The sequence below is a fragment of the Suricata suricatta genome, chromosome 3, assembly GCF_006229205.1.
Source record: "Suricata suricatta isolate VVHF042 chromosome 3, meerkat_22Aug2017_6uvM2_HiC, whole genome shotgun sequence".
NCBI classification, from domain to species: Eukaryota; Metazoa; Chordata; class Mammalia; order Carnivora; family Herpestidae; genus Suricata; species Suricata suricatta.
This window is the reverse complement of record NC_043702.1, coordinates 12,958,972-12,971,083: the sequence shown is the minus strand read 5'-3', so window position 1 is coordinate 12,971,083 and position 12,112 is coordinate 12,958,972. Positions and strand designations below refer to the sequence as shown.

The window sequence follows — 12,112 nt, the reverse complement described above, 5'->3', positions numbered from 1 at the left end:
TGCTTGCTTTCATGCTAAATATCGGGGCCTAAGGAGTTCATTGATTACAGTTGATGTTTGATCCCTTCTGCTCTTTGATTAGTCTGGAAATGAATATGTCAGGGACACTTTGGAAGGGGCTTTATATAGGCTGCTCTGTGCAAAATTTCCATAGTCAATGACGCCAGGTGTTGCATTTGAAAATCATGTTATGCAAGACTTGCCTTTTTAAGGCTCCTGTCATGAAAAAAGAAGGTTCCAACCTGTTTTCTATTGTCTGGCTCATTGCAGACATAACTACTCTCGCCAATACCATGTGATGAAAGCACTACCCACAGGCGACGCTAAAATATTTACCCAAAGGCCTCCGGAAGCTTCTGGATATTATATTCCCATGATCTTCATAACATGATTGCAAGACATGCCAATTTGGATATTCAAAGATGAATTTTACAGGGACATAAAGTACCATCATGAAAAAGAAATTACTTCTGACTATGGGGATTATGCTAATCCAGTAGTTAAGACTTCATCTTAGATCTTTAGAGCCTTCATTCTGCACACGTTCAGGGAAATGTTCAGATCTAGTTAGTATTTCTTTATCGTCAAGGGTGAAGGGATGTGCACTGTCCGCTCCTGTTCAATACAATAGTTCACACTCTCCATTTGGTGTCTTGGGACAAGTATTTGAATTTCATTTGAATAGTGAGAAACGAGGCTCTAAATTGCCGTGTGTCGAGATGACCTCCATTAGGTTTTGCTCACAGGTGGCTGGGGTTTGAGCTTACAAAGTACCACGCTAAGGCATGGACCCAGGTCTGCAGATTTAACAAAACTCTTTTAAGCTTAGGTTGGAATTTTTAATAAAAGACAATTGAGAATACCGGCAGCGTTAAAAAAGAAAAAAACCAAGTGCACAATCAGCACAGTTATTGAGGAATCTGCAAAAAGAACAAAGTTAGGTCATTTGAAAGTAGCTCTCTCCGGGCCTTCCCCATGCCCCCCTCAGTCTATTTAGTACTAGGGTTTTCACGTATTCTTTTAGTAGGTGAGTTAAGGACCCATGACCCCAATTTTATAGATGAAGGTAGAAAATACTGGTATGCACATGAGGAGGACTTAAAGAATTACAAAAAAGTATGTACAAAATGTGTGGCTAATATAAGACTTTGTCTTTCTAGCTCAATTAGCAATAATTATGTTGAATCATTTTTGTAGGTACAAAATGACTGAATATAGGCACATTCATGTGGTTCACATAACTAGAAAATTCTTGTGTGTCACACAGCTCTAGGTGCTGGCATGATATTTCTGCCTCCGTTGGCTTACCAAAATTTCCTACATCACTTCTTTCCTCAAGAGACTTAATCCGCCCTACTGGGTAGAGATTTAGTCCACTGGTCATCTTTTGTGTTGGGCATTAAGACCATAACTTCTGAGAATGGTCAGAGTTCACGACCAAAGGGAGCCCTGTTTCTCCACAATACTCTTCTGGAAAGGAGGAAGGTCCATTCAGGAGCCTGGGAAGGTGTCCATCAAAGACCACTGCTCCAACTTCTAAAAATCTGACCACCATGCCCCGTTTAATCAGCTGTAACTCACAGTGGTCCCACATGAGCCGACAATCTCCAATACTAAGCCGACTCTACCTTCACCGCAAACACGTGGTGCTTGTATTTATCTGAATGTGCGCGGGAGTGTATGGGGGCTTATGTAGGTTTTTGACCTACCTCTACCTTTGTGCAGAATGACCACGTACACGTAAAATACATGATACATTTTTGTAATTCAGATAACTCAAATAAACGCAATTTAGTTTGGGAAATGCAGAGTGACTCCAAAATGAATGGAAGCACGATGATCTCACCATTGTACCCAAAGTTGGTTTGCACAAAAAAAGTTAAGGTTCAGTAAGACCATACGGAGGAAAGTGTGAGGATTATTAGAGCATGCAAATGGAGAGAGAGAGAAAACTTACCACAGCCTGGAACAATCAAGACCAAAAGAAGAAAAGAGTAAACATCTAGATTAAAATCTGGTAGGAAAGCAGTATGTCTTATTTTTCTCTGTTCAGTACGCCTATATTAGATATTGGCTGGAGAAACCGTCAGGGGGCCAATCTGGTTTTCAGGACCAGGCTCTTACTGGCAGTTTCATTGGAAGGACTGCCTGGTAGACTCGAACCTTGGTTAGCTGAGTGCACATCTCGTGCGTCACTTCTCTGCTGCTCAGTTAGTCTGTGGCCACTCCCTGGAAACCCTGTCTTTCTCCTGCAATCCCTCAATGCCCACATTCCCTTCTCAGTGGGGTGATCTACCATTTTTCTTGCTAGTGTTTAACCACGATCAAAAATTGCTTATTTTCTCGATGATGTTCTAGATGCCATCCCCTTATCTTTCTACTTCTCTTCTGCTGATTCCTACACTTTCTTCCCTGCAATATACACTGTTACTTCAAGTAGTTCCGGTTCTTTCCCTAGGCCCCCAACATGTCTACATTTAGTTTCTATTCATGGACCGTGTCCACCAGCCTTGTCTATATTCGCACTCCTGGTGCCGTCATGCATCAGGAGGAAAATCTGAGTTGGATTAATCTGCTTATGGTACGTGGCTAAGAGGTGACATTATTCTTTCCAGGTAAAGCGAAGCTTATCTTTATTAATTCAGAAATTAGCTTTATGCTGCCTTTGGTGATTAGAGGAAAAGAAATTTTTTTTTCCAAAAGACTTCAATGGGGAATGATCTAGAATGATCAGGTTGGACTTGACTTCTTCAGCTGCAGCCTTAAAAGATTCTAAGGAGAAAAAGAAGTTACAGGCAACACTGTCTTCTGTGAGGGGAGGGAAGAAAAGGAAATGAGAGAGCATAGAGTCATTCCAAATGTGAAAATAATGGAATGTTTGGGGCATCTGGGTGGCTCAGTTGGTTAAGCGTCCAACTTTGGCTCAGGTCACGATCTCACGGTCTGAGTTCGAGCCCCACATTGGGCTCTGTGCAGATAGCTCAGAGGCTGGAGCCTGTTCTGATTCTGTGTCTGCCTCTGTCTCTGCCCCTCCACCCCCAATAAATAAACATTAAAAAAAAAAGCATGGAATGTTCATACACACAAGTCATAGTCTGAAATATGCCTGCTGACATATAATTGTGTTATAAGTCTTCTTGAAAAGAAATGAGATGGTGTCTGGGTTTGCTCAGAGATATTCATAATTAATATAGAATATGTTTACTTAATTCTCCAGCTAATGCTATGGCTCACTAATATTTTTAATCTAGTTCATTGCTAATCTAGTTCATTGCTAATGTGGTCAACTGGCAGAGATATGCTGACCTGCAGTACAGAAAAAATAACATACAGCATTCTACCTAGAGGCGGTGATAGTTTAAAAGGAGAAAAGAAAATGCACAATTGTAAAGTCAAAGGTTCATGCCTTTGACACGGCAGTGGCTGTCGGAATTCTTTATTTCCCAGATTGTTATGATTTTCATTTTTTGAAACATGTTCAATTTAATTTCACTTGAATGAAAGATGTGAAATTATCATTGGCTATTTTGGGGTTAACTGGGAAGAAGAGGATGCTAAAAAATAAGCATCTTCTTTCTCTAAGAAGTTAGAAATCACTAGTTTCAACTCGGTCTGTATTATGGCCCATGGACTTCTCTGCCCATTTGTTTCCCAACTGAGCACATTCTTGTGGACAAACATATGGCTCCCATGTCCAGAAAACCCCTCAGATATGCCCCAACACACCCACATCCTCTTAATCCCCTGGCATATGGAATCAGACATCTCATCGAGAACGGAAGACAAAATTTAGTTGTTTAACAGAATTTAGAGGCCACGGAGCTTCTGATAAACTTACCTGCCCGTAAAAGGCTACACGGTAGTAACGGCCAAACAGCCGCTTCTCGGAGTTCACCACCTCTGCAACTTTTAGGTACGACCGATGAATGTCATAATAGAGCTCTGATAATTTCTGAAACCATAAATCAAAGGGTTTCATGAAGATATGCTGACATAAAAAACAGGGGGCTTCCACTTTTGAAAACTGTAAGTAATTCACCGATTTAGAGCAGGATATTTTAACCAGCGTTGAGAAAACGTACTTTGAAGTCCCTCTGCTTCTCGAAGACAGCAATTATGGGTTTGTTGACATCAGCGATGAGTTCATATCGCTCCGACTTCCAAAGAAACTCCACACACATGTACAGCTGCTCCACCAGGATTTTCTGCAATTCCCCAAATGAAAAGGAGATTTAACATGATGATCATTGTGGTTCCTCCCTGAATCTTGTTTTCAAAACTGATACATTGTCCATTTCCTTCACAGTGAGGTTTCTCTGTTCCTATCTTTGTTATTGGCATTTACGTTCTCTGTGGAAGGGATGGTGGTGTCTTGCATTTTTCTTTTTTCATCACCAACTTAGAACTGCAAGCTTGCTAATTTGAATCTATGAAATGCCTTCAGATCTGTCTCATTCTTTCCATTTCCACAGTCACTGCCTTAGATCAAAACTCCGTTCCTTTACCCCAAGCCCCCCTAGTGGTCTGCTAGTGATCTATTTTGCACTCTGGTCCGTCCTGTCCTGTGCGTTGTTCTCCAAGAATCTTTCTTTCTAAAATGCAAATCTGATCATGAGCTCTCCACTGTCCTGAAGAACCCTAGTTCCTTTGAACAGCTGTCCAAATTCCATCTCCCTTCCAACTGCTGTCATGTACAAAGTGAATTTCCCCTTAATTGTGTAGATTTATATTAGATGGGTCTTAGACTGAAAAACATTTGCCTTTCTCAAGATTCTACCCTCTTTGAAAACCAGAATTATGGCTTATTTATCACTTCTCCCCACTTTAACTCAATGTCTCACATATACTAGTGGTTCAATAAATGTTCAGCTGAATCAAATTACGTACTCCCCAAAGGAAGTAGATTATTTGTTGGAATCCTTTCAACAATGTCTTTGAAGAAAAGATTCTCATGGATTATTTGAAATAGTTAATCTAAATATGTAGTACAAATGTACCATTTATTTGCAAGGTATACTAAATTAATATAAGACCATATACAAAATTAAAATCTGCCCCCAAACTTGATTTCTATATCCTTTTTTTTCATCCTTTAGTGTTGATATAACACTAAGATTAGCTTATGAAATATTTTATTTACTTGATGAAGGCACTCTATTTTCTTCATCAGAATTGTTGCAATGTATTTATCAGTAGACAGCTTCTTTTTATTAATGAAAAATAACCATGGTTTGCAAATCAGAAGGGTTTTGGCGGAAACTAGTGAGACTTTCTGTACAAGTGCATTTATAAATAAACTTCCTAATGCATTAAAAAAAAGTTGTGACTAGCTCACAAAATTTTCAGCATCCCATACCACATTTACCTAAGGACTAGAGATTTTATATCTTATGGAAGAGCTGATAGAACACATTTGGGTCCATTCTAGAGAAGTAGGGATTAGTTTAAATATTCATAAAAAATTGTGCTTTATCAGTGCAATCTGATATTTATTATTCTCAGCTTAATTGTAGCCTGCATTTCATTGTGCCTAGAAGTCATATTCCAGAGTGACTTTATTTGATTTCTGAATACGATTTTCTCCTCCATATTTAGCTTAATGTAACAATTCAGTGCATCTTTTTACTGTCCACTAGATTATATTGGTCTAACCTCATTGTATGGTGTGTCTTGCATTCCCGAATCTTCTTTCATTGCTCCTTCTTCTTTAATATTTGGTGTAATGCTCAGAAAAGCTGGCCAGCCCATAGAGAACATGCCTTGAGAGGACCAAGCAAAATGCGACATTAATATTTGAGCCACATCCTGTTTGGAATAGATAATGCCTTTCTTCAGGGTAGCATAATAAAACTCACTCAGTCAACAAGATGGGTAGTCTATGACTGTTGATAAATATTCTCTCCAAGGTAACCAATGATCTTGTTTTATAATTTTGTATCATTTTTCAGGTGACCCATTTTTTTTTTTTGGAAGTTGGCATGGAATTATGGACAAAATACAGAATTTGTAGATAGACCCAGTTCCAATGGTCTAGTCTGGACAACTATCTATCTCAAAAGATCGTTGAAGGGACTCAAACATTAATACTGAGAAAATAGCTGGGATGGTCAGTGCATTATGAAAACAATGCTCATTACTTGCTGATTTTTATTCCTTTGCATCATCTAGCAACTTCTTTAAATCTTCTTAGCACCATGGCTACCAAGATAAAATATCTGGCTCTACAGATAATATATTAAAACAGCTGATAATGGGCAATGTCCCCAGAGGAGAGATTAGAGCTTTGTGGTGGGGAATTTGAGTAGTTAGGGGCACAGCTTACAGTGTCAGACCAGTCCTTGAACTCTGGCGCCATTACACGCTCACCATGCTCTCTGGGGCAGACTGTATAACTTCTCTTGGTTTTCTTACTTGAAAACAGGAAGCAACAATAACAGCACTTGACTCAAAAACTCATTAATGACATCTAACTGAGATATCGCCATTACAGAGCCCAGTGCAAGGCTTTCCTTGGAGCAAGTGCTTTTAAAATTATAGCAGATACTTTTGTGACATGTTTCCGTTTTCAATAATCAGCTCATTGGCTATGTAACTAAATTATCCCTCCAAAATGTGGTAAAAATTATAATTAGAACAATTATTGCAATCTAGTCCTTGCATTAAAAATTCTACTTCCCTACTTTTTAATAATATTTCTCCTGTAATTAAACATATATTAAAATATATGAAAATTGATGAGTAGGGATATATATATAAATCCCCGATATAGCAGAGAAAGTCATGATACATCTTTTGCAGAATGAAGATCATTGTTAGAGTTGTACTTTCTGGAGTTGCTCATATTTCTTTATATTCTGATTCTGTGCCCATTGTAGTGAGGGGATAATTTATCCCTCTGACTGAGAAACATCATAATATAAAAGTATGTGAGGACTTCAGATATATGCCAATGGATATGAATATATGCTGGTGTGTCATAAAAAATCACCTTCCTAAGAGTTTACTAAACAAATATGTTCTTTTCTCATTGGGTATGTTATAGTTCAATATTACCTTAGGTCTAAAAGTGGGTATTTAAAATTTTTTCACGTTAAAGTTTCACACAACATTTTGGGGTATAAGTTCCCACAATTTATCAGATTGACACCCAGTTTTATCAGATTTCTTCAGTTTTGATTTTGTTATAATTTGAAGTAATCTTTATGGAGCTGTCTGGTGTCCGGTTATGATATAAAATGGATGGGGATGAAGAGTATGTTAGATAGAACAGTGATGATTTTGACAACTTGCATATTAAAAAGGAAGTTGAATAGTTTGTGTGGAACTAAGCCGGAAGATCCCTGAATTTTAGCGTGGATGTGACCCATGATACCAGATCAGGTCTCCTCCTCAAACAAGCGATCTCACTGTCTCACAGCTCACTTTGTTAACTGGGTTCAAACGTTTTATTTGCAAAATGCACTGAGATGCTTTAGAAAATTTATGCAATTTTAGAAGAACAAGGGTTTAATTATGTTAATTAATTAAATAAGGGGTTATTTAACTATGTATATTGTAACTAATGTCCAATATACCTTTTGTTTAGTTGTTTTGATTTTAAAACCTAAAGATTTGTTTGTGTTTTTCATACACTGAGTTTTCCAGTGTATTTTGAAAGTTAAGATAGTGTTATGAAGTAGATTGTAGGTCATAACCTTTGGGTTTGAACCAACTTTTTCAATAGAAAATAGATGAAATATATTAACTATATTGCTAATATTTTTATAAAGAGTAATTCTTTAGTTATTGTTACAAAATCTTTCATCAAACATTAAGGATGAAATATTTTTAATTAGAGGAAATCAATGCTGGGAATTACTATATATTGTAAGTTGTCAGAATCAGTTACTGTTTTTAAAAAACAAAACGGAAGGGTGCCTGGGTGGCTCAGTCGGTTAAGTCCTTACTTCGGCTCAGGTCATGATCTCATGGTTCATGAGTTCAAGCCCTATGTAGGGCTCTGTGCTGACAGCTCAGAGCCTGGATGGAGCCTTCAGATCCTGTGTCTCCCTCTTTCTCTGCCCCTCCCCTGCTTGTGCTCTGTCTCTCTGTCTCTCTCTCTCTCAAAAATAAACTAAACATTAAAAAAAATTTTTAAATGAAATGTAACATGTTGATTATATATTCTTGCATATATATTTTTGGCATTCCTTATTTTCAATAAGTAGTTCTTTTTTGACATTTCAAGATTCAAATGGATTTCTCTTGCAATTTTAAACAACTTTGGAATAAAATCTCAAGGGCAGACCAGTATGCAAATTGGCAGCAAAATATGGCCATAACTCATAATCCTAAATATTGGATCAGATGCAGTTCTATTTGCTGAGAACTTTTTGGTTCTGAACTTCATAAATCTGGATGGATTTCTGAATGGTAAGAGCCTCAGACTTTTGCAGTGTGAGTTACAAAGGTCTGAGATAGCTTTTGCTTCTAAGAATACGCTTAAAAATTTCATTGAAGTAAGCTTTAAGCAGCAACTTGATTTTCTCTGCGCCGTTCCACGGGGGTGAAAGGGTTTCCGTGGGAGAGTTAGAGCACTCACTTCCTCCACCAGGAGCTGTTAGTAATGGGTAGCTATCCCAGGGGTGGACATCCTCCGGGAGCAGGGATGGTGTGCAAATCTTTTCCATTTTCCAGTAACCTATGGTAGTGCGAGATGAGGTTAAGACATTGCTACATGTTGGTGTTAATACAAGCTTATGAGACTGTAGTCAGTAAATGATAAAACATTCTCATTTGGAACAAAGAAACTGACCGGTTAGCCTTTTTGTCCGCACAATAAACACGGGAGTGGTGTGATAGGGAGAGCTAAAGAAGCACAGCGTCATTAAAAATATCTGTGACCATTAGTATTACTTAATGAAACATGACTGCGATTAATACTAAAATCAAGAAGTTAATTTTAATTTAGGTTTCAACATGTCGACTTCTGGACTTTTCTCCCCGCACACGGTCGTCTTACCTTTTCTTTTCAGGTATTCCGCAATGAGGGCAGCTATGTGGATGTAACACATAGCAGCCTGTAAGAAAAATGAAAACGGTTTTAGAGGAAAGCATTGATGTTTCTCTCATCAAGACTAATCTTCCTAGGTGAGTCAGTATTCCATGTAAGAATATGCGGAGAATCCCTTTGATGATGGAAATAAAAACAGGAATCAGTCTGATTTCCAAAGAGTTCCCAATCAAGAATAAAGTGCCTATTCTAGAAGTTTTGTTTGTGTGTTTATCTGGGTGTTGTCTTCCAGTGAGTGAATGAGCTGACTTGAAGAATTTTCCCATAGAATTAATTACCTTCCTTCCTATTCTATTAAAATATATATTATATATAAATTATTTATATATAAATATGTCAATATACAATATATTATAATATATAAGTATAATATACTAATAAGTAATATAATATAACATATAATATACTTAAATTTACCTATAAGTATATTTATATATAAAATAATTTATATATAAATATATATTTTATTTTTAAAAATTTATTTATTTATTTTGAGAGAAACAGAGACGAATGAGTGGGGGAAGGACAGAGAGAGAAGGAGAGAGAGAATCCCAACCCAGCTCCACACAGTTAGCACAGAGCCAGACTTGGGGCTTGAACACCAGAAACCGTGAGATCATGACCTGAGCCTAAACCAAGAGTCAAATGCTTAACTGACTGAGCCACCCAGATGCCCCTGATGTATATATTTTAAAGTCCACAGTTGTCTTTCTTGTTAAAACTATACACTATGGTATTGGGATCTAAATTGAGAATAAAATTAAGCTACCTTCTTACCTTTTCTATTTTCAGTCATGGCCCCTTTGGGATTTCTACTGCCTTTAAGATGGTTGCCTCACCAGGTGGTACTCAATTAAATGGTGCGGCCACCAGCCAGAATATATGGCAATATTTTATTTTTCTCTAGTATCTCCTGAAAAGCCTTGAGGATGCTGAACAGGCACTAGAACTTGGCCTATTGAGGGGTCCAAATGACTGACTTGAGCTTTTCTCTTCGAAGTTTTATGGAGGCATTTCTCCATTTTCTGGGCTGTCCAAGGGAACTGGAGTTTTCCATTCTTGTCCCATCAAACTGCCTCCAACTGCAGCTTCTGACTGGCTCTATTTCCATCCCAGGATCCTTCACATGCTTTTAGAAGAACTTTAGGTTTAACTTGAGGTTTTAGGACCATCCTGGGCAATTTGATCTCTTTCCCAGAGGGGCGTATTTCTGAGAATAAGGCAAAACTTTTCCATTTGGTGTTCAGAAACCACTTGGGTGTTGTGAATTGTTACATAAAAGGCCACCCAGTATTTAAATGGACACTGAAAAGTTAGCTATTAATTTATAGTCTTCACACAGTGCATTCCCTTCACATGGCTCTGGGGAGTGTGAATATTTCCATCACCCGTTCAGACTAGGGGCAAATGAGGACAGATTACCCCAGCCTGAGATTACTCACTAAGATGACAAGCTTCCCCATCCAACTCCAATTACGGGGAAGAAGTCTTAAAACAGAGAACATTAATTTAGATCACTCAATTTCCAGACACCCTTACAACCATCCTCCTTAGTCTTAGGCTTTTACCATTCAGCTCTGCATTGCTTATCCTACAAGTTCAGTTGATACCAAGTTCTGGGTTTTATTTGGTATCATTTACATGGAGTCAGGCATTCTTGAATCCTATGTGCAAAGTTAATGCACCTAATACATAATTGAGTCACATCTAGATGAGTGGAAAAACATGGTAACCTACTGTAAATGAAAATCCAATCGTCCCGATAAAGAAGACAATGCCAATGGCAAAGGACTGAGCCTTTGCTAATCACCTCGGATAAGTCTCCATTCCTTGCATGAATCTTGGCCATGCTTTCCAGCCAGGTCCTGCGCAGTTCGGGAGTGCTTGCATAGGAGTTTGCCAGGCTGTACTGGAGATCCACCAGCATCTCGGGGTCCTTTTCATGCTCTTTCATCTGAGCTGTGGCCATCAAGACAGTCCTTATACGTTTTGTCAGATCTTTCACCTCTGCTGGGAAGTTGCTGTTCTTTGGAAAAGAGAGAGGCTGGGTCATGATCTGTTCCAAATTCCTAAGATAAGTTACTTCAAAGTATGCTGTTACTGGCTTGGTATCACAGAGTGATGCATTCTCTATATTGTTCCTAAGTATGTACTTTCTTCATACCTGCATTTTATGTATTGTGCTTGTGATTGTACACATTTGAATGTAAGAACTCTAGTAGACTCCGTCTTATCTGCTCACCTAGCTTCCTCTAGTAATAGAATCCTGATTGTTCATTGAGATGCTCTCCTGTCTGGCTCTGGGTCATGTGATTTGAAAGGGTGGACTTCATTCCCAGGTACCAGTGTGTGGCCCACGTTACTGACCTGGCCCATCATATTCTTTGATCTCTGAAGCCAGTGATTGGTTTAGGGATGGCCCTACGATACAAGGTCAGTTTTGGGACTTTGACACAAGTGAGTGAGGTTCTCCTGCATATAGGATATTCCGATAGCCTCAGAATTTCTGAGAAAGCAGGCTCATGGGGAGATGTTATTTGTAAATGAAGTAAACAAAAAGGAAAATTGACTAAGAGAGAGAGAGATGTAAAAATAGAGGCAGTAGGGGAAGGAGATCTGAAAACATTATTATTAATTTTTAAAGTTTTTTGTTTATTAAAAACATTTTTTCCAGTTTTGTTCATAAGTATCATACATCACTATATAAATTTAAGGCCTACAGCATGGTGGTTTAATTTATATATATTGTGAAATGAATACTATAATAGGTTCAGCTAACAGCCATCTTCTATAGATGCAATATAGAGACAAGAAGGAAAAAAAATAAAAAAAGAAAAAATTCCCCTTATGATGACAACTCATAGGATTTTCTCTCTTAACTACCTCTTCTTTTTATGTTAATTTATTTTTGAGAGAGAGACAGGGTGTGAGCAGGGGGGAGGCAGAGAGAGAGGGGGACACAGAATCTGGAGCAGGCTCCAGGCTCTGAGCCGTGTTTACATCGCCCCTGCTCATGCCCTGTCTCTATCTCTCTCAAAATAAGCATTAAAAAAAAAAAAA

The 12,112-nt window shown here is 38.2% G+C and overlaps 1 protein-coding gene across 1 annotated transcript in view; it reads right to left on the bottom strand.

Moving 5' to 3' along the window:
- The window catches only part of DOCK10 (dedicator of cytokinesis 10), a 205,965-nt gene that overhangs the window by 16,113 nt on the left and 177,740 nt on the right, over window positions 1-12,112 (bottom strand). The window contains exons 43-48 of the mRNA XM_029932877.1: window positions 10,863-11,078; window positions 9,002-9,059; window positions 8,582-8,680; window positions 5,653-5,759; window positions 4,083-4,205; window positions 3,839-3,952 (exon numbers count right to left, since the gene is read on the bottom strand). Of these exons, the coding sequence (XP_029788737.1) occupies window positions 3,839-3,952; window positions 4,083-4,205; window positions 5,653-5,759; window positions 8,582-8,680; window positions 9,002-9,059; window positions 10,863-11,078 (717 nt within the window). The remainder of the gene's footprint in view (window positions 1-3,838; window positions 3,953-4,082; window positions 4,206-5,652; window positions 5,760-8,581; window positions 8,681-9,001; window positions 9,060-10,862; window positions 11,079-12,112) is intronic.